Genomic DNA, 25,595 nt, shown 5'->3' with positions numbered 1-25,595 from the left:
ACATTTTACATTTCCCCTCAAAAGTAAGAGCTCGAGTATGTGCATGATTTTGGGCATTGTGGGGAACTGATATGAATCATGGAAGCCTTCCTCTTCGCTTTAAACCTAACAATGTAAACAGAAGCCTCATGTGCTAATCAACAAAAGTATTATTCTGAGTTGCTGCAGGCAGGGAGTGTGTTCACAGAGATGAGCAGAGAAAGGAACCTGAACCTTGATGAATTCTATCACTTCTAACTTTTCTCTCTAACCATCAAGAACATATAGCCCACAAAGCTGCACAAATGCAATGAAAAAGCTGTAATGTGTAGCTTTTTAGTAATAATTTTACACTCATTTTGTTTTCTGACAAGTAAAATAGAAAAATATGTGACAGAGCAGTTTTTGGGAGGAATTTGGCCATAATAAAATACAGTCTTGCAAAGAAAGCCAAAAGAAAAACAAAGAACTAAACAGATTTAAATATATTAAGGCAAAGTGTCAAATGTTATAAAATGAAATATGTTCATTTATAACTGTTATCATGATCTACATATTTCAAAGACTATGTGAAAAAGATTAATAAATGGAAAAAAACAAACTATTTCATATCAGGTGTGTGACTTTAGATCAGAATGTTTAGGTGGTGAACTATGAACATGAATAAATTCACTTTTACCCAAGTAGAGTGAACATAGAAAAAAGTTTTGCTCAGCCTCTCTTGCAGGGCTGAAGTGGTTAGTCACAGTTTTACCCTTAACACATGACAGAGACAGAACTAAACGCAGAACAAAGCAGAATAATAGTCCTGCGTTCACTGCTGACAAGATGAAGCTTCGCCAGATCCAAATTTGGAAACAGTTTCAGTTGAATATACAAATAACCTTGGCCTCAGTGTGGGTTAGCACTGCAGTTACCTTTCTCTGAAATCATGTAGTTTCTATAATGCGACAATATGGTGGCGTCTAACCATTTGTTTTATCAGCACTGCTGCACTGGGCGGCACCTCTCAAGGGCTTTGGGTGTGTTAAAATCACCAGCATGAAGGCCTAAACCCGGACATGCCAGTAATTTCACAACTGTAGCCAAAGGCATGCATGACCTTTCTAGACTATTTCTTCATGTTTCCCAAACTCAGTAATTTGAGAACTAGAGCTGCACAGGAAAGTCCAGATTCCATATATAAAACATAATTTTAGATTGTGAGAGTAATTAGGAAACAACTGTTGCATCTGCATGACCACATATGTCCCAAAGACCAATCTCTTCAATGCAGCTAAAAATAGAAACACGAATATATAAACAACCCTATGACCTCAATGGTAAAACAACTGGCATTACTCACTGGTTTCTTTCCGACTATGAGCTTCTCCACCTTCTGCACCTGTGACACATGGTCTTCATTGGTCTTAAGCTCTCGCTTACGAATCCTCTCATAGATACCAACGAGAGTCTCTCTGGGTATGTCCTCTCCATCATCCACACCTGAGAAACACACAAGACCTGAGTTACCACACCAAACATATGCAAAAGGATTTATAAATTTTTTTCAACAAATATTGTGGAAGACATTGTGGGAGACGATCTTAACTCTCTTCCATTAGAAGAAAAAAGCATCCACACTGATATTATACCAAAAGATTACAGATTAATGGTAGGTAAATTAATTGGAAGGAGTTACAGTCACCATCACAGCACATTTATTGGCCTTCATGGTAAAGATGTGCAAAACACTTTAAAATAAATTCAGACCTTGTTGCAGCAGCAAAATCCCACACTGAAATATATTTAAAAATTTGATTTTAGGTATTCAACCAAGGAAAAACCAACTTTAAGCAATAACTGTTATTGGTAAAACATCAGCAAAAAAGTTTAGTTTTTCATTTGTAATTAACATTTTGAGTTGATCCCAGTTTTGGAACTTCTTATGAGTTATTAATGACTTCCTGTCTTCCTGGGGTATAAATAAGCAGTGACAAGGAGACCAATTTCTTTTAGGCACTGACCACCAGGCTGGATGAGAACATATATTTATCCTGTCACTGAGCACAGTTAACAGGATAGTAGGGAAGGTAACAGAAATCTCCAAAGCTCACAATTATGGTCTACACCAAAGAGTTGCATTTTGGCATTTTCAAGTATCCATGATAACTATTAGATGCTAGTCCAGTCCAAAGCAAACCAGTAGATGGGTAGTGAAGCCTGGGAAAGACTTTTCTATTCTACTATCATAAATGTAAACATGAACTCTACTAAATTATGTAGGGATTTTAACTGCTTTGGTCAGATAAGACCAAGACTGAATGTTTTGACAACAAACACCTTCAGGTGGGTCTGGAGTGAAGTAAAAGATGAATATGTGGATAAGTATCTCACTCTTTTCCACAGACCTGAAGAAAGAAAAGGACCCAGGAATAAGAGGAATAATCAAAGATTCCTCCTCTCGGTATGCTCCAACCTTGTGAAATGCTACAGGTGAAGTCTGTAGAAGTGAGAAGACTGAGAAGTGCTTTCCTATTAAAAGGGGTTGGAAAAATTAATAAACATTCTCAAGTGTTTAATATTTTTAAGATTTAAAACGTGAGATTATGCTACTGCAATTTACGGTGATTTAGGGCATGTTACACATTTTAGCAGACGTGCCAAGAAATATAGCCAGTCTTGAACCTCTTAGCCTAATTCACCAGGCCACCTTTAACTGTATGGGAAGAAACTTGTGCCATCAGAAACTGAATTTGAATTGTTCTGACTGAATTTGTATTTGTGTACTTTGAAATGAAACGCATTGGTTTGAAAATGAATTTGACTAAACTGAAACTGAATTTTATGGTTTGAAACTGAATTCATTTGCTTTTAAAATGTATTTCGTTGTATTAAAAATTCAGTTTGACTACTGTCACTTTCAAGTCTGAAATTCAATTTCAGTTCCAAAATTCAGTTTTTTGTGTCACACATCCGGGTCCTTGAGGATGGCCACAGATTAATCAAACACAGATTCATCGATTTACGTTTCACATCAGGTTAAACTTCCTTCACGGCATGTTGAGCTGGAGCAGTGCAGCATTTATGAGTTTGGCGGATGTCAATCACCGAGTCAAATGAGCATCTATAAGAAGCGTCATGTAAACAAATGATGGTCAAACAGCAACACTTATGCAACCTGTAGCTATTAGCTAAACATGCCACATTAGCAGTGTGTGCCGCCGGAGTTACGTCGGTCTGCGTTTCTCTTTCCCTTACCTCAGCGTAACTTCTGTTGCCTAGCAACCGTGTTAGCGTGAAGCGCAGAGCTGTGAAGCCGAACAAATGGTGCCTGAAGGTTAATAACGCTGTCTCTACTGTAAATAACTACATGGTTTTTATTTACCCTTTTACATATTGCTGATGCCTTATAATGCTGTTTTGTTTAAAAATGTTATTGTTTTATGATCTTGTTCATTATTCAGCCATTTAAAATAATAAATATAATAATAAAATATTTTTTGTGTTCATAGATATAAAAATCTAACACTTATTAATATACATTCATGACAAATACCATTTGTTTAATTTATTTGTAAAGCTTTCAACAACTTAAACGCTAACATATTAACTTTAGGAACAAAGTTTAAATCAGTTTATTTGCAGAGCATTATAATAATAATTATTATTATTATAAATAAACCAAACATTAATATTAGATTTAATCTGACTGAATTATATCTGTCTAACTTCCACCCATTGGGGAAACCCAGCGGGAGTTTGAAAACATTGTGCCGGGAGTCAGCTGTTCTCTTGGGGTTTAGCGCACCTCAACCACCCGGTCAGTTGAGAGCTGGCAAGGCGAGCGGCTGCTGGGGCAGCGGACGAACACATCGGTGCAATTAAGCGATATCTTGATAAACTGATCAGATATTTTAGGTTTACACAACTACATTCTTGTCTAAAAACTTCGTTAAAGTTCAGTTGTTTCACAGAATCCAATATATCCAATTTTATTCACAGCTTTTCTCTCTCCTCCGGCCTTTGCTACTTTCGTTTAAACAATCTACTTCTACCTGCAATGAATCATGGGATAGGGTGGGAGACGGAGGATACACCGGACCCATCCTTCAAATCTGGGGATAAGATGGACGCATTTATTGGAACCTTGGAGATTGGACAGCATTCGTCGCCTCATCCAGGACGTTATCAGCCTACAAATGCGTCCTTCAAAAGGGTGCAGTCCTGAATTTGGACACAGCAATAGTGGATGACATCCGTGAATCAGTAAATCTGTGTTTGATTAATCTGTGGCTTCAAGGACCCGGATGTGTGACACAAAAACTGAATTTAGGAGCATAAAGTGAAAGCAATCAAACTGAATTTTCAATACAAAGCAAAGCAATTTTCAAAGAAAACTAATTCAGTTTTAAACCATTATATTCAGTTTCAGTTTAGTGAAATTCATTTTCAAACCAATTCAATTCAGTTTATTTATATAGTGACAATTCACAACACATGTCGTCTCAAGGCACTTCACAACAGGTACATACATGCCAATAAATACTAACAATTGAACAGTGCAGTCGGAGTTAGCTTTTTATTCAAATTGGATAAAAAGTTTTTCTATCTAAAGAAACCCAGCAGATTGCATCCAGTCAGTGACTTGCAGCATTCACTCCTCCTGGATGAGCATGTAGAGACAGTGGAGTCAGTGGCGTTGACTTTGCAGCAATCCCTCATACTGAGCATGCATGTAGCGACCAATGCATTTTATTTCAAATTACACAAATACAGATTCAGTCTGAGGAATTCAAATTCGGTTTCTGATGGCACAAGTTTCTTCCCATATAACTGCCATTTCCCAAAAATCAAAGGGAGCTATGATGCAGAGGAGAACTGCAATGCTAAAACAATAGTAGGAACCAAATGTAACATCAGTTCTAGTAAACTTTCTCTGAACTCTGAATTTTCCAGTATTGTCATCATAGACACTTAACTATTGCAGCAGGACAGTGATGACTCCAATGTTCCACCCCTGGGAGAAACATGCGAGCACATCTATATTTCTTTACCAGCCTGGTGGAGCGGCTTCTTTTCTGAACAGATCTATTATTGGCCAAAGTCTGCTTTTAATGAGAGGAGGGGCAGCAGAACTTTAGCTTCCTGTAAGGTAGTTTTTCCTTGTGGTTTTCTCCAAATTATTTTAAGTTTCATTTAAGAAGAGGACAGTAAGAAATATAGCCAAACCTTTTAGCTCAATTACAAGAATTAAGTTTTGTAAAATACACGGACAAAATGTCAAAAAATACTTGATTGTATAATAATAAACATTATTATTTATTGCTCATACCTCTTAAATTCTTGATGAAGTCTTCCAGTTTCATTTTCCTCTCTGGCTTGACGTTTGGGCTGTACATGTCAGTGTTAAGAAGGATGATGGCGAAGGCCAGGATGAAGATGGTGTCAGGGTTCCTGAACTGTCGCACCACCGTGGGGTTACAGATGCAGTACCGCTGGCTAAAGATGTAAAAGCATATCAGTTCACAAACCGTGTTCAGACAACAACGCACACAAACACACAGATCAGATGCCTTTAATGATGGGGAAATATTTTCAACACTGTTCGAGGAAAGCAGAAGTAATGCTGAAAAAGGTTCTCTTCATGTACCAAAATGTTTATAAACAATAGAGGAATAAGGTAGATTTATATTATTTTATTCAGCTGTGAATATAAACATTAAAATGACAGTTTCTAGTGTTTTACTTTTATTGGTTTGAACATCAGAATTGAAACATCATTGTGAGCTTTACTAGTGGTTTGTTATATATTTTTAAGAGTCAAGCGGTAGCTTTAGTCTAACCTGAAAGCTTCAATGAGCCGCTCCACCTTCTGAGCTTCCCCTTGGACACGGATGTGGTTCTGAAACTTCCTGAGGGCCTCATCTAGCTCCATGCCCTGGAAGTCCATTTCATCTACCACACAGCTGGTACATGAGGAGAGAGGACGGACATAAAAAAGGAAAGTTATTCATAAACACAGAAAGCTGTTGTTTTAAGAAAATACATTTTTAACAGTGTTTAAGAGTATTAAGAGTATCAAATTTAAACATCTAAAATTCTATTTTAGAGACAGAAAACCTGGAAAATTCTTAATAGTATGAATAATAAATAAATCACACTAGGCCTTTCCATTGTTTTTCAAACCGGATAAATTATTTAAAAAAATTATACCGAAGCACTTGCCCATGGATTATATTACGATTGGAATCTTGTATTTAAAGAAAGGACCAACACAAAGCAGAGGGACGAAGATAATACACCAGTTCGTGCCCAGGCTACTACAGATAGGTCTAGCGGGAAGTTAACAGCCAGACCAACAACGCAGCTTGTTGGTGAGCATAAATTAATCAGATAAGAACAGGTATTCTTACCTGATTAATTCGGGGCAAAATCGTTTTTTGTGTCCTCTGTTATTACAACACATCTGCTGATGTCCACTGATCATTTTATTAAATAAATCAACCACTTTCCACGAACCTCTTATGCCTAATTACAAACAAAGATTAGCTCTAGCAGAATCAATTCTTATCAGACCCAAATGAAGGAAAGAACATTTGACTGGAGATGCTGTTTGTATTATAATAATTTTCCAACCATCATATTTTTAGCATTTCCCTAAAGTGACCTTAAACAACATGTTTTTATGGGGAAACTACCTGCAAACAGACTTACTGGGTTTGAGTGGTGTAACATTTTGACAGCTATATTACTGTAGTGTAGTATACCCTCAGGAATAAAACACAGATTTGTTTTGCGGAAAAAAGTAAGACGGGCACAAGCACTGCATGCTCTCAAATATAAAGTTTGGGGTGACACACTGTTTTTGTGAAGAACTGGAAGCATTCATGCTCATGCACATTAGAGTAAAAGTACTGGTCAACACTGAAGCAGAAATTGCAAAGTCTACCTGGATGATCCCAGATTCTATTGAATTAGATTTTTTTCCTCCCACTCAACCATTTGGCACTGTTATGAATTACAAACAGACTGGGATTATTATAGAACACATTTAAATTCCTGGGCGGATTGCTGATTTGTTAGGTCTCCAAGCTACTGCTCTCAGTCAACATTTCTCTAGACTTCCTCCTCACAGAATAAATGACACAACGTAAATGTGACTTCCTCATTCATGGCTACTTTGGGCTCCATTCTCGGCAGCCTTGTCCTCAGGCATGGACATGAATGTAAGTATCATAAGCTACAAACCTGAACACACCTGAAAAAGTTGTTGTCAAAATGGTTATATAGTGTATGGTCTTTAAGCTACTAAACATTTAGGTACAATCAAGTCCACTTGTTAGCATAAAACAACTAATACTATAGTTACATACAAAAACACATACATACATAAATACAATCAGTTCCTTCAGTTTAATTTAGTGGTAGAATTGTTCAGAAACGGGAATAAAAGAAAACCCTACTTACTCCAAAACATCTCTGTTGAACTGTTTCTGTCGATTGCCCAGAAATTCTCCAATCATCTGCCTACTGAGCCCCTTCCTTTGAAGTAGGAAGTGGGCAACACCGACTGGTGTGTCAGGGATGAATCCCCGCTCTGTCAAGTACTGGATGCCCTTCTCGGGTTTCCTGAAATTTCAACATGCAACCGGATGTTACAATTTTAATCCCATTTGGAGAGAATGATCTGTTCCTGCTTGAGCTCTCTGAACACTCCTATTGAAGAGTTCTTGAGGCGGACTAGTTGTTAATTTTGCCATACAAGCATTACATCATTGAGATGAGCAAAATTATGCATTTAGTTTTAATTGCTCATTGAGTTCTCATTATCAGTTGGGTAATAGCAAAATATTCACAAGGCTTAAAATCTAAATACAATTTGTTCAAACTTCTAATCAGCAATATGTCTGTAATTTAACGGTCAGTTAGGGTTAGTTTTATTTCTAACAACTAACCAATATTTACCTCACTCAGGAAAACAAAAACAATCTCCTGCATCCAGTTGATATCCTCAACTGGACACAGTTTATGGAGCGAGAGAGGGCACAGCTTTTGAAAAGGTTTTTGAGTAGTCTATTTTCTTGGTACTCACAGGTAAAAGTCAAGCAGCTGCTCTATCACAGCTGAGTACCTACTTGTTGAAAAGATTGAGGCCAATGCGGTAGTGTCTCTTGCGGATAACATCATTGCTGAAGATTGGTGAGTCCCAGCTGTTTCGAGTCTCTTTATGGTAGGTCTGCTTACTTAGCGTCTGTTCTCGCAGGCTGTCCCTCGATGAGGACTCGGAGCTGCAGTTTATAGTGTCATTTGAGTTAGATGTGCTATTGATACTGTCGTTGTCCCCATCTGAGAAGTCTGATTCAGACTTGCTCTGTCGGTTTGCTGAGCCATTGATGGCCAGATGGCTTTCTAGCTGCCGGTGGCGGTGGCGCAGAGGCGCATCATCGTCACGGGAGGGGGCTCGTGGCGGTGGTCCGTGGGAAATGTGCTTGGGACTTGCCTGGGACGATGTCACGATGTGGCCGTGAGGTTCGTATGCAGGCGGTCGTTTGACAGAGCTGCGGTCAGAGCGGTCACTGAGCTCCGCTGAACTGTCACTGGGAGGTTCTATGGTCAAAAGAGGGAGATGGTCCATTCTAAGACGCTGTTCTTGGCACTCTAGAGAAGGAGTGCTGCGGCAGCTTGTGTCTGTGTCACGACCCTCATCTTTAGACTCAATAGGCCAGTACTCTTGGGAGGAGTTTACTGACTGCAGACGTAAGTCTGATTCTGTACTGGACGGCTGGTCTCCTGACCTCAGAGCAGCAGAGTGGGACATGTCATCCTCATCGATGAACAATGTTACGTCACTATACGATGCAACAGTTTCATCGTGTATCCGTCCAGCTGGCCTGCGGTGGGACTTCACCTGATAGGGTACTTCCCCCTGCACCTTGGAGCAGCCCACAGACTCAGGGTCAGGACCCTCATCCCCCTGAAGGCTGCGACAATTCAGCGCGTCATCTATGGACTCTGCCAGAGACTTAACCTGTCTGGAGAAGGCATCCTCCAGCTCCGTGATGGCATCTGTCAGGTCAGCCTGTGGCGCCGGGTGAGAGGTCATGTTTGCCTGCTGGTGGACTTCCACGTCCCCACGTTCAGACTGCACCATGGACAGAGGGGTGCCATCCTCTGTCATGGATACCTGCCTCCCTTCAAAGTATGAGCTGTGCACTTTCTCAGGGCCCTCAAAGGAAAGCTGCATCCTCATGTTAGAGAGAACAATGCGCCTGGACATACGGTTCTCTGACATAGAACTCCTGAGACGTTCAAAGTTCTTGTTCATCTGATACTGTCTGAAGGCTGTCTGGATGGTGCGAGCTGCATGCCGAGTTATGAACCTTCCACCATATTTACGCTCCAGCATTTCCACCTAGGTAAAGGAGGGAGGAAATTAACGGTAAATCTGTACCACCACCTGAGCACTATAACAATTGGGTAGGCATAAGCTTGAATCTATTGCAAATTTTTCCCCTAATCAACATGTTTGAAAATTAAAATAGAGACTAATGTCTAAGCACTCACAAGTATTAATTATTAGTATTAATTATAATAACATGTCCCTCAGAAAATTATACTTAACCACACATTTTTTTGTAGCCATCAGCAAGTCTCCTGGCATAATCCTGTCTGGATATTTAACCACTGGTTGTATCAGAAATGATACAGAGGTACTTTAAATTGGTTTAATCAAAGTCTGTAAATTTTCATTAAGGTTGTATTTGGGGCTTCTTAAGGGCAATTACAGGCTTTTTTCATCCATTCAAAACCAGTTTTAGTGTTTGATTATTCACTGTTATATTGGAAAACACAATACTATACAAATGTCAACTATCTAACCCAAACATTCACCCTCTAAAAAACAAAGTTGGTTAGGATGCTCAGGAACAACCCAAGAACCACCAGAAAAGCTCAAACCTGTCAATGAACTGAAAACCAATGGAACACTAATGTATCTGTAAACAGTTAATTGAGTTTTCTATTACCATGGCCAGAGGGAATACCAACTAAGAAATTACCCTGTGCTCCAAAACAGGCTCAAGGTGAAGCTTTCAAACCAAAATACACAGAAGTAACTATCAGATAGTGGTGGAGGCACCATTAAGCTGATGAGCTGGTTTGCTACCGGATGTACTAGTGGAGTTTAAAAGGTGGATGGAGTAGTAAAGGACGAGGACTCCATCCCGGTTCTTTGTCAACCCCTCGACTCAAAACCTTGAAGGTTAAGGTTTGGACACAACAATGATCTCTAGGACACATCAAAACCACTTTTGGAATGAATAGTGAAGGCTAACATTAAGCTCCTGGAATGGGCCGCACCTCAGTGTTATTTAAAATCTGAACTATGTGTAAAAGCCAGGTCCTCACCAGAAATTTAAATAAAGTCAGTTTTGCCAAGAAGAGTGGTCAAATACCAAGCCAGAACTATGCCAGAAGCTTGTCAATGCACCCAATTCTTGTGTCTTTTCACCCGCGCTGTATTTATTATTTTAAGCTACAGATGATACAGCCGATATGTTTCTTCCAGTTGTCAAAGCGCATTATCAGCATCATACATTATTTGACAAAGTTGGTTTTCTGGTAAATCCAAAACAATTTTTACAGCAAAGAATTACTTAAACTTGACAAGGCAAATCTTTTTAGATTACTTTTAGGGATACCTGTTTATCCTGGAGGTCAGCGGAGAGCTCATAGCTCTCAGAGAGCGAACGAGACCGCTTGATGGCCTCCTCCTCAGCCTGCTTGCGGAGGATGGACTGAGAGTGCTGGAGTTTGGGCCGACGAGGCCTCTGCGGCCCGGGTTGGACCCCGTGGCTGTAAAGTGGGCCGTCAAATCGGTCGGGGTTGATAGCCGAGCCGTGAGTTACAGGACCCTGGACGTAGCTGGCTCTGCCGTCCAAGGAAGGACCGCTCTCACCGGGGCGTCCATCTCCTTCCACACTGCAATCAGAACAAAGGGATAGAAAGACATTTCAAAAGGAGTGACAGTGAAAGGCTAAAATTATTAAGAACAGATAATGACAGCCGAAGGTAGGATGACTCAAGGGACTTGTGATAAGTTGCTTCAAATAAGGTACTGAAACCAGCACTTGTATTTTCACAAGATAAACGTGAAAATGAATACAACAGCTTTTCTGACATCCTGGCTTCTAAAGTCTAATGAAATGAAGTACAACCCGACGTTTGTTAAGTCAGAAGCTGTTTGATACAGTTGTACATGTCAGTATGCATTATTACTTAAAATAACATAAAACCTTTGCAATGTTTCATTCAGAAAACACAAGTGCCATGTAAATACACTCTTAAAATGAAACATTTGTTTCTCAGAGACCTCCTTTTTTACTTACACAGTCTTGTGCTCTGAAGACCTACGAGAAGACTGCTTATTGCGAAAAGACCGTCTGTTTTCAAAAAAATGCCAACTCTTCCTCCATATCTTGTCCACCATTCTTTCAGTCAAGTAAAGTCCAGAGTACACAGGCTCCTCCAGGAAACCACAGTTTATGCAAAGTTAAAGCCCAATCAGTGACCAGTAGGGAATTACATCATGTTTGCAGGAGTGACGACACACGGTTCCAGTTCACGCTACAAAGTCCAGTTAAGAAAAGGACAGAGTAAATATAGCCTTTAGAGATCCCTTAAACAAGTTGCGATGTACCTGAATGAGGTACCGATCTGCTCAATCAATCCCACCATACCAATATTCTTTCTGTTCCACGGTATGGTCTGCTCACGGTTGACGCATGCCCAACTGTGTTTGAGCTGTAACTTGGCACACCCATACAGTGTACACAATCCACTTCCTGCATTAGAGGGCCCTGAAATGAACATTCAGCAACAGCGTCAGCCTATCAAACAGGAGAAACCAGCGTCGAGTAAAAAAAAGAGGAAGCTGAATGACTTCAGACACCAGACGCATGCATGAACCTTTTCAGTTTAAGTGAGTACAGATTTATTGATTTGCACTCTTAATAAGTGCAAATCAATAAATCTGTAGTTAAACAGTTATTGCTGCCAATTTCAAACGTTTAGCTACATCTCTGCAAGAGTATCAGATGGACTGATTAGTTTTAGAGATAAACACAAATCATTTGGAGAATCCTTGTGTTTGCTTCAACAAAGTATTTAAATATGGAAGATCAAAACAAGCTGACAGGAAGTGGCTGCTAAACTACCAACACTTATCATACTGTAACTGTGAACATGGCATTAACTGGATTTTTCATTTTCATCTGTAAAAAAATTGATAAATAAAACAGACAGAAATATAATATTTCATCATTGTTTGCCATTTAAAAATAGAAATAATAAATCTCTATTTTTCTAGTACAGCCGTTTAATTCAACTGAGTTCACCTGGACTGTATGCTATTTAATTTAAGTCTTTATGATTGGATTGGATTTGATTTATTTGATTGAACATTTGTTTGTCGTTGGGTAAGAAATTAATTGGTTTGTCTAGTTAAGCCTTTGAAATGATGTGTTGAGAATTGGTCCTATATAAAAAAAACTGAATTTAATTGTTTCGGTTTCTTTTCAGGGTAGCATGTAGACATTGCTTAATTGTTGTTTAGTATACACCAACAGGATAAAAAGAGTCATGCTTTTACATTGCTGGAGCAACACCAGAACCACTACAAGTCACTGAAAATCCAGGCTCATTGCATAATCACCACTGGGACAAATCTATCCAGCCATCTGTCATAGCAAACTGCAAAGCCGTTATCCTGTGAGTTAAAAAAGACACCTTGTCTTCTGTCGAGGAGTTGAGGAATACAGAGTGATTTCTGGTTTTCTACAGCCATCAATAGAGCTTTAATTAGAAATGTGAATAAATGAAGGTTAAAAATAAGGTTTAAGGTCTTCTTTTTTTGTTTTGCAAGCAACACTGGCCAACATTTGGTGGACAGTGTGCCACTCAGATGCTTAATATAAAATCAGATGTTTTGGACAGATTCCACATAAACTCAGGAACACCAGAGACGGGGCTTTGAATTTTTGACTTTGACACAAATCCCACATAAGTCACTAAAATAGACTTCCAATTAGACTTACACTCAAGCTCTAAAAACCTGAGAATGATAATAATGATCACATGAATGCATCTCATGATGAACCCTCCAAGAAATGCTTTTTGGGTTTACCTCTGACAACTAATCTCATGGTGTTAAATTAGGGTAATTAAAAGGCACTTCTGATTTAAAAATAAAGCAGATCTTCATATAGTTATTCAAAAGTGCAACATCTTCCTCAGTAACTCACTACATCAAGGATTGCTATTTACCTTGTAATCTAACAAGTAACTTGAAACATGGGGGCTATTTAGGCTTTACCAGCTTTTATATGCAAATGGATTCAAATAATTTTGCAAATCCTCTGATTTGTAGTAAGAAGAAAAGCATTTAAATCATGGTTAATGTAGAATATAGCAGAGAAGCAGACAATTTCAACACCAGGGTAAAACAGGTGTCATTTAAAAGCACTTCATCTGTGATTCATACAGAAATCCAACAAAGGGACATAAAAAGTGTTTTCAACATGTTAAATTAAACGTTCTGAAAAAGATAAAATTGTTAAATGTGAATTAGGCTTATGGATAATAATTTAAATTAGTAGCCTAAAGCAATTCTGTATTTTAGGCAGACTAGACGGCATCCAACTGACTGTGAGAATATGAAATTTAGTCTCTAGAGTCTTGACTTGCACAAATTGACTTGTGAACGTCTATGATGAAAACTCTGAATGAATCCAAATCCCTTTGATGACCTCTTTGTTTTAGACCTAGAGTTATTATTGCAAACTTCCATTCACCTCATTACTATGCTTAAGATTGCTTAGCAAATGCTAACAAGGCTACATGTTAAACTAAGACAGGTAAATTATACCATCATAAATCTATTAAACCACATGTTTAGGCAGAATTTATGCAGCACGACAAAGCACAGAGTTTAGTATATATCACTAAAACACAAAGAGCATAGATGCTTCGAAAAAAAAAAAAAAACGGCAGCTGGCCTTCACTGGGTGTGTTGTCTCACTCCATCAACTCCAAAAACATTTACAGCGATAGCTCAAAACTAGCTGCAAGGCTGCCTTCGCTTTCCTCCAATGAGGCTTGTGGGCCTGAACCTTTCTTCACTTCAGTGCTTATGTTTTGCTTCTCATTCAACCATTCAAGTGTCCAGACAGTATGGGTACGTGGAAAAGTACAAAAGTAAGAGTAAGTGCGGCTGCGCTTTTTGCTCTGAGGTCACTGAATACTTTACACAGTGAGGTCAGCTGCTCATGATGGAGAAAACGGAGGGAGACGGTAGAGAGCAGAAATACTGGAGTTCATATTTTAGGCTGCAATGGATGTCGGAGGGTAAAATGGAGAGGCTTTGAATAGAGCAGGACATCTATGAGGGAGCAGACAATGAGACATAAATAGTAGCTATGATTTATATAAACGTGATGTATATAAAGCACATTAAGATCATAGAACCACTGTAAATACACGAAGAAGGAAGTAGTGATGTGATCTGTACACCATCTTCTGATTATTGTATTGCCCTTGAAATATGATCGCAAATGTTTAGAACAGCAACTGTTCCTCCTTCAGCCTCTTTACCCAGCTGGAGCACCTTTTGCTTATAATGTAGGGAAACTCAGCAGAACGGCTGGCAGTGATTTTGAGATTCAATGATTTGGAGGAGTGCGGTGGGGGGTGGACAATTACCCCCTTCCCCTCCAAACATTCTGAATGAGGAGACCTAGGCCTCAACCCATTCTGTCAGAGGGACCTGAAGGAGAAACAAACCTACATCCCGGAAAAGAGGAGTCACATCAACAGAAGTTCTCGGAAAAGAAGAAAGCTAATGAGGTGCAGGCAGAGTGAGCTACAATTTGGAACTAATGTAGCTCCCAAACAAAGTCCCACAAATATCTACAAACTGTCAACTCTAGGAAACATTTAGGAAATGTCTGCACAACGGTGGCCCATAGTTTTGGAAGACTTCATGTTTTAAAGAAACAATATAAATATGAGATATGACTCCCTTTTTCATAGACTAAGGTGTAGCCTCAAAACTGATGGTAAACATCCCAACCAAACCAAACAATTTAACAATGTTTCCTTTCTTTTCTGAAAACTGAGAGAAAAGGGACTGAGAACAACCTAGTGTATGCTCAGAGGAAGTGATGCAAAATAGCACATTATACTCTTACATCACAAAACTGACTTCCTGTAACTAACGCAAAACGTTTCTCAGATACAGAACCAAAATGATTCTACGAAGAAGTTGACTGATTGATTGAATGGCCAATTAATTAGGCCTATTTTAATATTGACATTTACATCATACTGTTTTTTATTCATGATGCTCTCTTAATATAGCCATATGGGACACAAAGGGCTTTACACAGGACATAAATGGAGATTAACCCTCTGGTGGTCGTAATCTGACAATTTTTATTTAAAATTTGCCACATCATTTAGAGAAAATGAAAATTATCAAGCCACGGCAGGCTTAATCCAAAGTCATCAAAAAAGTGATGTGACAGACAAGTTCAATTTACTGAAATGTCATTGGAGCAACTCAAAATGATAGGTTTGTATGGCCCCCAAGTGCTTATATGCATGCCTGACAATGTTGGGGCATGCTCCTAATAAGATGACGGATAGTGTCCTGGGGTATCTCTTCCCAGATCCTGACCAGGGCATCACTGAGCCCCTGGACCATCTGAGGTGCAACCTGGTAGTGTCGGTTGGACCTAAACATAATATCCTAAAGATGTCATATTGAATTTAGGTCAGGGGAGCATGGAGTCCAGTCAATGGTATCTATTCCTTAATCTTCCAGGAACTCCCTGCATACTCCTGCCACATGCATGGCCATGCACCAGTGGGATCCCAGGACCCACTGCGAAGGGTCTAACAATGGGTCTAAGAATTTCATCCCAATACCTAACGACATTTAAGGTGCCATCGTATAGGTCTGTGCGTACCTTCATGGATACTCCACCGCTGAACCGATCATGCTGAACAATATTGCAGGCAGCATAACGTTCACCGCAGCTTCTCTAGACTCTTTCACATGAGCTCAGGGTAAACCTGCTCTGATCTGTGAAAAGAACTGGGCGCTAGTTCCAAACCTGCAAATGCCAGTTGAGCTCCACCGTGCTGAGCAGTGAGCACAGAGCCTACAGGTCCTACCAGAGGATGTGGGGCCCTTAGGCCATCCTCATGAAGTCTGTTTCTAATGGTTTGGTCAAATAAATTCATCCAAGTGGCCTGCTGGAGATCCCTTTGTAGGGCTTTGGTGGTACTCATCCTGTTCCTCCTTGCACAAAAGAGCAGATGCCAGTCCTGATGTTGGGTGAAGGACCTCCAACAGCCCTGTCAAGCTCTCCTAGAGTAACCGCCACCTTCATAGGAAACGAAATTTGTAATTATTTCATGTTTATAAATGCGTATGAATTTTGCACAGTTCTTTTTATGGGCAAAAACAAATAAACTGCCCACATCAATAGGTCATTGGCTGTTCTGATTTCTAATCATTAGCACATGTCACTTCAAAAAACAAAATCAGCAAATCTCTAAAGTAAATCCATAATTACTCCCTTTAACCATACTTTTTATGTGTGTATTTAAACACAGTCAAGTAGTAATACCATGACCCTCACGATAAAAATAAAATTGTAACTCCGAGTTTAGGATATAAAAGCTGGAAGTGGTATTTATATCATGTCTGTAGAGTTTATAATAGATTCTGTGATAATAGGCATTGCAAAGCACATAAACTGAGCTTTTTGGCTTTCTGTGATTTTACCATTCACTCTTTGCTCCCATGTGTCATCGGGAACCCAAACCTTTCTCTTCCTGCTGATTAAAAACAGGGAGACTGGTCGTTATTACTCTGTGCATCTTCACTATCAGCTATTGTTGCATTGTGTTGGTGAGGAGTGCATTAGATTGTAACTCCATCTTCTCATTTTCTATCCTAGCTCTTATCGAAAAGTAATAAATAAACTGTTTGTCCTCTTCTGAATGAGAGACGTGATCGCCAGTGACTGACTACAGTACATCAGAGTAAATATTCTAGTATGTTGCAGTCAGCCTCATAAAAAGGCCACTGGCTGTTCTCATTTCTAAGCACCAGTATCATGAAAAAACAAACCTTATCAGTGCACCACTAATGTACATCCATAATTACAGCCCGCTGTAACCTTGCTATTCAAAGGTGCCAGTTTTTATGTGTGCATATAAACACAGTGACTCTTCCAATAAAAATCAAACAGCACCTCCACATCACACAGCCTTCCCCACATGCAGTGATGTGCCCGAAGCTGCACAAAGGCAGATGTTTTCTTCCTTTTCAAAGTGACTCAGAGAGCTCATAAATACAGATGCACTCAGCAGATCACCCAGCACACCGATGTGGAAGTGAGTAGAAGTTCCACATCATAACACATGAATTAAGTCTAGCATTAAAAAGGTGAACCTGCTAATAAACACAGAGGCAAAACCATTGTCTCAGCTCCAGTAACTGGACTAATGAATTATGCTGCAGCTCTTATAAAAACACACAGAGGAGCAAGTTAAGAATTTACAGTTTGACCCAGCTGCGAACTGGAAAGCAGCACTGGCCAGCAGACTGACAGTTTGACTCCTGAGAGTTTGCTGTAGACTGTAAATAGTCGACCAGAGTCTCATTACAAATCATGGTTGATAACTACTGTCAATCGTGTACTTCAGTTTAAGAGTTTTTACAGTTTTTCTGTGGATTACAAATGGCTTTTGGCAGCTACTTGTACCAGAGAGCAGTAGCTGAATCTCTAGAGGGACACAACTGACTGCTGAATGATAGGAAAGACCACAGACTCTAAATGTCACTCACTGTTTAGTGAACTATTGTTTTAAAAGCCTGGAGTTTAGCTCAAGGCTGTTTGAAACTGGGCATTACAGGTGAGAAATAAATATATTGCCTTACTCTACATATCAATATAACCTGCAATAATACAACTTTGGCACAAATTAAAACCAAGCTCAACTTTTATTTGATGAGATTGTTAACCCAGTCATATTGTTTACGCTGGGTTTTAAGACTGTCATCTCTTTGCAACCAGTCCTTACTGAAAACCAGCCATACTGTATCTTAAAATAGCTGCATTATCCATGTTTTGTGTTTAAAAAGTGTGAAAGACAAATATGAATATGTTATTTGTGTTCTTCAATCTATTTTCAGTAAATGTATTTTTATTCTAGGAAGGATTGTCACATTATTAGTCAAGTTAATTTATATAGGTGGATTAAAAAAGGAAGGCCGAAACACAATTACTGGTTGGCTAGAAGACAACAAGATGCCTTATATACTGTATTTTTTTAAATATTTTTTTTTAATGTAAAAATAAATCACAGTTTGATGTGGAGCTCATTTTAGTGTCACGGTTCAAACTCAGGATTGGTGCAATAGGCAAAAAAGGAAAAAAAAAAAGTTCCTTCACCTTATGCTGGACAAAAATTAAAACCTTGCAAAAGCTGAGACAGAAATAAAAACACTTTCTTGTGAGAAACTTGTAAAATATCAGGCCGATATGTACAGGCTGGAAGGATTTTTCTACAGGCAAACTCACTTTAAAATTAATAACATTTTTTAAATGAACTTGGTCAAACAGAAAGTTTACATCCAAAACTGAAAGGTTTCTTCTTTGCTATGAAAATAGTATAACATAAAACATTTTGGGGTTTGTTTCAGATAATTTGGACTTAATTTGGCCTTAACTGCATGCAGACCAAACAGCAATAAAGAAATTAAAAACTACTTCTAACAAAGAATATACAACTAATTAATTGTTATTCACAGACTAACCACTGACATTTTAGTGATTGATTGTACCTCTATCAACTTATTTTCTGACTTAAAGAAAAGTAATTAAAATACATGTGTGCTGGAGTTTAACTATACTTTAACTATACTTTGTGTTACTGGATCCACAGGACTGTGATATCTGTGCCACGACAATTTAGCACGACTAGATATACTGTCATACTCCTAATATTAATAGGTGCATATATTACTTTTTGTTCAATTTCCAGAAAAGAACAAAAACATGATTGTAAATATATTCCTTTTCTTTTGGCATTTGATTAGCAGTGATGATTTGACAGTACATTAATTTGTACAGTAAAAATGACAGTACATTAATTTGCATTACATATTCATGTAGTTCAGGTGCTGCATATAAAATATATGCTACTGCTACTAGTAGGAGTAAGTTATCAGACACTATCCATGCACTTCTGAAGTAATCAGAAATCAGTACTAATCACCTGTTAACCGCCCTTTTGACAAGATCAAACAACAACAGAGCGAGCATTCATTTTAAAAGAGAATAATAAGGCTTATCCTTAAAACTATGCCCGGCACCTGTCCTTGAACCTCTCTAGTTATGGAGCAGCTTAAAGTAAGTTGGTTGCGGGGGCCACGACACACCACAGGAATGCAATGCAATACAGCTCCCAGATGGATCCTGTACAGTAAGACTAAACACACATACATACAGTGACTCAGAGAAGGGACCTGATTTGTTTTCCATTGTAAGAAATGAGGGACCTTAAAGCTTTGCATTATACTCGTCATTCTGTTAAAACACAACACAAGACTTTCTTTCATTTCATCTCATTCTTTCATTTCATCTCACAAAGCACATATAGTGAAGTGTTTCCTCATTCAAAGGCAAAAAATACACACATGCTGAAAAAAAAAAAATACGTGCAGATCTTCTACTTTTGTATTAGTCTTACCAGCCGTTTAGCTCCAGTTCCAGCAGTGACTGAGTCTTCTCTGAATTACATTGCAAACACCACATGCTGGCCGGCAATCACAAGACGATGTAGTCCAAACATCAGTGGGTTCCCCCATAAATCCCCATACTGCCTAAAACTTTACTCTAACAGACAAATGCATCTTAGAACCATCATCTTCATCAGGCTGCAGCCTACTGCATCTCACCAGCACTCCCATTTCATTTCCCGTTTTATGGAAAAGAAGGCCTATAAGTCAGAGCTAAGTGGCAGTCTGAAATCTCTGACAGACAAACTGAGCTCGCTCTGTTTGTCTTTCTTCCTCTATGTCCTTTAAGCGCCGGGCTGGTAGGAGTTTCAAGGGGGGTGGAGGCTTGGAAACATGGGGAGTGTGCGAGTGTCTGCCAGACCCTGAGCAGTATATGAAAGGGGGCGGGGTGCAGGGAAAGGGTGTGTGTGAAAGGACGAGGCTTTCTAGATGTGGAGGATTTAGATTAAATATGTTGGTGGTGTCAAACAACATGCAAGAACGGGTAAAGCAAAGGATTGGGCAGCAGGTGAAGTAGATTTGTTTGGGCATGTCATCATGAACACATGAAATTAATAAATTACAGCACAGAGAGCTGAGTGTGAGATGAAGGAGGGTGCTAAAAATGCAAGTTAGGATGGTGGGGGAGTGTGTATAAGCATATACTGTACGTGAGCATATGCATGGAAAAGGTGGAATGCAGCCTCTATAGTGGTTGAAGGAAACAAAGTATTACAGATTCACACAAAAGGAAAAGGGGAAGATAAAAGCAAACAAAAGAGCATCTCTGTGAGATGTGCTGAAGAAAAAGGGCCAGATGGGCCACAAACAATCTCTTTGGCTGAAAGTCGTCTAACTCGGGCCTCTCTGTTTTCAGTCTACTTTAAATCAGCTTTATTTTAATCAACTTTATGTACAGTGCCCCGTAAAAGTATTCACACCCTTTATAAAAAGAATGCATGTTTTTTTTGGAAAAATCTGAAGTGTGGTTTGCATCTGTATTCAGCCAACATGAGGCAAAACACGAGCTAGAGAAGGAAATATTTGCCCATGTTTTTGCAAAAATATCTCAAGCTAAACCTGATTGGATAGAGAGTGGCTGTAAACATGTAAACAGCAACTATCAATTTCGGACTTTGACTAGGCCATTCTAACACTCGACTATGGTTTGACCGAAACCATTCCATTCCAGCCCTGAAAGTTTATTTAGGGTTGACGTCCTGCTGGAAGGTGAACCTCCATACCAGTCTCAGCTTCACTGTCCCTGCTGAAGACAAGCACCCTCAAAGCATGATGCTGCAAATCCACCATGTTTCCCCATTGGGACTTTGTATAGAGGGCAATTAACAGTAATAGTTTCTAACCCACATACAGCAGTTAAAAGTTGGGTTTTGATCTCATTATGACCAGTTGGGTTGCTTCTCCGACTAATGCTCTCCTTGGGCGGTCTGTCAGTTCAGACGCATGGCTTTGTCGTTGCAGGTTTGGATATGTGCCTTTCTATTTCACGATAATGGGTTTAACAGTGGTCTGTGAAAAGTTCAACCTAACCATGCTTTAAAATCCTCAATCTCCACAGCTTTCATCTATCTTGTGTTTTTCCTGATGTTTGTGATGCTGTTTATACACTGAAGTTCTCTAACAAACCCCTGAGGCCTTTACCGAACAGCTGCAGTAATTGGTTGCACTGGTTTTTAATTAGGGGTATCCAACTAAAGGGGGCTGAATAAACAAATACCACACTTTTCAGATTTTTTTTGTGTAAAAAGTTTTGAAAATGATGGATTATTTTCCTTCCACCTTGCAACTATACATTACTTTGTGTTGGTAATTCACATCACATCCCAATTACATTAATTGAAGTTTGGGGTTGTAGCTTGTCATTATGTACATATCCTTGTGAATTGCATAATATCTGCAAAACTGGAGCATCTACTCCCCATGCCTAACATGCATCAGACCTCACTCCAACAGCCCCTTGTTGCTGGACTTCACAAGCCACAGATGAATTACTCGTCTGAGATCGGGGGTGGGGGAGAGGAGGGGGGGGGGGGGGTAAACAGTTCCCCAGTTAAAAGTATTTTCTGTGGAATGACAGAGGCACAGGAAACAGTGGAGAATGGCTTCCACATGCAGCCAGTTTACAGGGACACCAATCATCCAAACAGACACATATACACAAGTCCCAGAGGAAGATTCTTCTAATTACAGGCGTCAACCCCTGAAATGATCACCTTCTGTCGCCTGTTTTTATCTGAGGCTTTAAATGAATGATGCTGAATTAGAGACACAGCCAAAAAGGGTAAGTAAAAGATATTATAACAATTCACCAAGAATGCCTGACCGAAGTAGAGTGATTATCTCCAGACACACAGTAACTGACCAGCTGATCTATTTCAATTTGAAACCTTGGCTCTGCACTCTGGTGACTACAGCTGCTAATGCCTCATGGAGGTACACACTTGGCTCATACTTGAATGCAATTACTCATGCAAAAAAAACAGTCATTTAAAACCTTTCTTTATTAAACTGGGACTCTGATTATTTCACACTCAGAGGCACAAAGCACCTTGTTTGGAAATGTCTGCACCAGATATTATCCCCAGTGTCTGGCTTTGTTTTGGCAAGGCACCACAGGGAGCAGCTAACTGGAGTTTATTTGTCATTTTGAGAAAGATATGAAGCAATTTCTTGGTATAATTTTAAAGCATGTGATGTTTCACCCCCTGATTGTTTCAGCATGAGGCTCAGGGGCAACATTGGTTTTAGAATTAGGAAGAGTTCCCCCAAACTAATTCCCACTTCATGAGTTAGAAATTAAAGTCTTCACAGGATTAGTTAGAATATGTGACTCTCTGAGCCTGCCGGCCTCCGTGTCTCACTTCCTCTTCTAAAGTTACGATGCCGGCTAGCCACCCTGTCTGGTGAAGGCCCACTCCATCTCCAGAGTCCTGGCTGCTCCAGCATGATGTCATTGAGAATTCCAAGCAGAGGCCCACTCACTGCCCATAAAATACCGTTTCTTCAACTCAATACATATGGTCTTTTTGCATTTCAGCTCCTTTTCCATCAACACCCCCTTTAGTTTCAATCTGTTCCCTCCTTTTAATCTCTACAGTCGTTGCAGAGCAAAGAGAAGCTGGATAGATTAGAGTTGGGCTGAAGCCAAAGAGGCATCCGCACATCAGACACAACCAGCTAAAAACTGCTTTATCTGGTGAATTCCCACAGATAGGCTGCCTGAATACTGTCAGGGAACAAGAAAAAAAAAGTTGTGACTTTGCTTTTGCAAGAAGAATGAAAAGAGACAGAGCAGGGGAAAATACAACAAAGGAAACGGGGAAAGTGATAGCTTCCTGGAAAGTTGGTCACAAGATTTGCTGTGGTGTGTCCGTCTACATGACATCATGTGTAATATCCCATTATCTGCTTCTTTTTTTTTTTTTTGCTGGATGCTGATCAACCGAGGCCTGCGTCGAGAGATGGAAAATAAAATGAAAACTCAACCCCTCACCAGGTCTGGAAACAATTAGAACTGGCTGATGTCATAGTTTTATACAACAGGATACTAAATGAGATGTAGTGGCCCGGTAGAGTTTTGTGAACACAGAAGACTTTGTGTAAGGGGTGGGGGGGGGGATAAAAAAAGAAACAGTTCTCCTCTAGATTCTCAGGAACAAAGAATGTCTGTGCATAACAAAGATCTGGCAGCAGATGTATAAATAGAGCTGATTTAGGAGTAATTAAAGGATATATTTCCTTTGCTCATCTTATCCTGGCAGCAAAGCTGGACCAGATGTGTTGCAAAGGGATCCTATGGGAATCATTAAAGTTTATCAGAGGCAAGTGATATCTGAAAGGCTTTTCTCTTTTTTCCTGTTTGTACATCTCTGCAGTAAGCAGTAAAAATACTTCTACTCCAGACAGAAATAATCTATGCAGATGCAAGAAAACTGAAGGCTGTACTGCCTTTGCTAAAACCGAGTATTATTTCAAATTGCAGAGACAAGTTTCTCAAAATCCTGTCTTCAGAACCATGAATGGGCTGATCTCAAAAATTGCTTACGGACTAATATACATAATGTTCATTATTGGTTGTTCAAAAACACATTTACAGGAATGGACTATTTAGGCGTTGACCTTACCCAGCTGGTTTTCAGCATGGGAAGCTTGAGCAAAGATCAAACAAAATGACACTCAAAAAATTTTTTTTCTAAGAAATCTCTATACCATAGATAAGAAATTCATTCAAATTAAATATTTAAAAGAAAATATATATAATCTAAATCTAACGTTTGTCGTTTCTCACCTCTATGGCCACATCTTTGCTAAGAAGAAGAAGAGATTGCTGCAAAGTCAATGACTTGATGACATTAGCTGGTCTTCCTTAGATACCTTGAATGTGATCTGATTGTCTTGTGAAGTGCCTTGAGATGATATTTATTGTGAATTGTCACTGAAAATTCGATGAATTGAACTGAATTTAGAGTGGAATTTTTTCCTGAGAAAAGAAGACTCATTATTTGCATTTTTCAATACCAGTAAATTGTCAAAAATGAAGCCAGGTGTACATATATAATAAAAAGGTAACTATTTTATACAAGATGAGGACTTCTATTTAAGTACCAGCATTTCAGCTAAGGAGCAACAGGATTCTTGAAGTATGGAGGGAGGAAGGACATTTCCACAAAGGTTGCTGTATTTTATTCTGTTGACTTTCAACCCATATACCAATCATGGAGTGTGCTGGTTTCGAAAAACCTGGCGGTAGATATGAAACAGTATCACATCTTCCAGAATGATTTCAGAGTATCATGGAATTTAAACAAAAATGTAAGACACAAGGGATGGACGGTGGCGCAGTTGGTAGCAGTGTCCAGGGTGTACCCCGCCTCCGCCTACTGCCCACAGACAGCTGGAGATAGGCACCGGCTTCCCCGTGACCCACTATGGAATAAGCGGTAGAAAATGACTGACTGACTGTAAGACACAAAATGCATACCTATATCTAATTGCTTGTTTTAAAACAGGAAACAAACAATTACTCAGTTAAAACAATGGTACCTCAAACATTCAACTATAATTTGCTCAACTGATTTAAGTAAAAATATAAAATAAACACAAAATAAATTTAGCAGTAGTTTAGAAGTGAATATTATACTGCTCTTTATTGATAATGGCTGGTTAATTAGTTGGGCTGTATTTATTTTCCATACCTCACTGCACATACTTGTCCACAACAGGAAATATTCCCAAGGAGACAATTTTGTCTCCTTGCCAATCAGCCAGCTGAATGGCAGTGCACATCAACAGCTGGGGAATGAGCAGGTCTGCATCACTCTTTGCACAAAAAACTCCAGTTAGCTGGACATTTTCTCTTGCAGTTCATTAAAACCTCAAACCACAGGACCACTATGATTCAAATTTTTGTGGTTTTGGAACCACAACTTTTTAGAACTTTTGCATTCCTTGATCCCATAAACCGGCTCATGCCAAACTGGCAGCATGCTAGAAAAATTAATGCCAAAGTAAGATATATTTAAAATGTTTTTACCATGTTGAAAATACAAGCAAATACTGCCATTAGTGTTGGTAAAAAATAATGCTGAAAAGAAAATATTTATTGAACTTTAAAAGATCCAACAGCTCTACAATCATTTTGTTTTTGTTATTAGATTGTTTTATTTTTATTTTACTGCCCACAGTACTGACTCATGTTTTATTTATGAAAACACACATGTATAACACTGCAATCTCAATAGTTAATGACCTTGTTAAATTA

General features: G+C 39.1%; 1 protein-coding gene across 11 annotated transcripts in view; it reads right to left on the bottom strand.

Annotated features, from left to right (window-relative positions):
• LOC124868191 (IQ motif and SEC7 domain-containing protein 1-like) overlaps positions 1–25,595 on the bottom strand; it is a 147,866-nt gene that overhangs the window by 12,692 nt on the left and 109,579 nt on the right. For 9 of the 11 annotated variants that reach the window (XR_007038275.1, XM_047365176.1, XM_047365184.1 and 6 more), the window contains 6 exons: positions 10,662–10,941; positions 8,097–9,373; positions 7,429–7,590; positions 5,805–5,927; positions 5,294–5,460; positions 1,325–1,464 (listed from right to left, as the gene is read on the bottom strand). Coding sequence is in view for 10 of the 11 variants with exons in the window: in XM_047365176.1 (XP_047221132.1) it covers positions 1,325–1,464; positions 5,294–5,460; positions 5,805–5,927; positions 7,429–7,590; positions 8,097–9,373; positions 10,662–10,941 (2,149 nt within the window). In the remaining variant the exon portion in view is untranslated. Of the gene's footprint in view, positions 1–1,324; positions 1,465–5,293; positions 5,461–5,804; positions 5,928–7,428; positions 7,591–8,096; positions 9,374–10,661; positions 10,942–11,348; positions 11,696–19,785; positions 20,080–25,595 lie in introns of those variants that run through there. The other 2 variants (XM_047365162.1, XM_047365144.1) reach the window with 2 other exon arrangements.

Source organism: Girardinichthys multiradiatus, chromosome 1 (genome assembly GCF_021462225.1).
Source record: "Girardinichthys multiradiatus isolate DD_20200921_A chromosome 1, DD_fGirMul_XY1, whole genome shotgun sequence".
Classification (NCBI taxonomy): Eukaryota; Metazoa; Chordata; class Actinopteri; order Cyprinodontiformes; family Goodeidae; genus Girardinichthys; species Girardinichthys multiradiatus.
The sequence above is the reverse complement of the archived record's forward strand: the minus strand, read 5'-3'. Positions and strand labels throughout refer to the sequence as shown.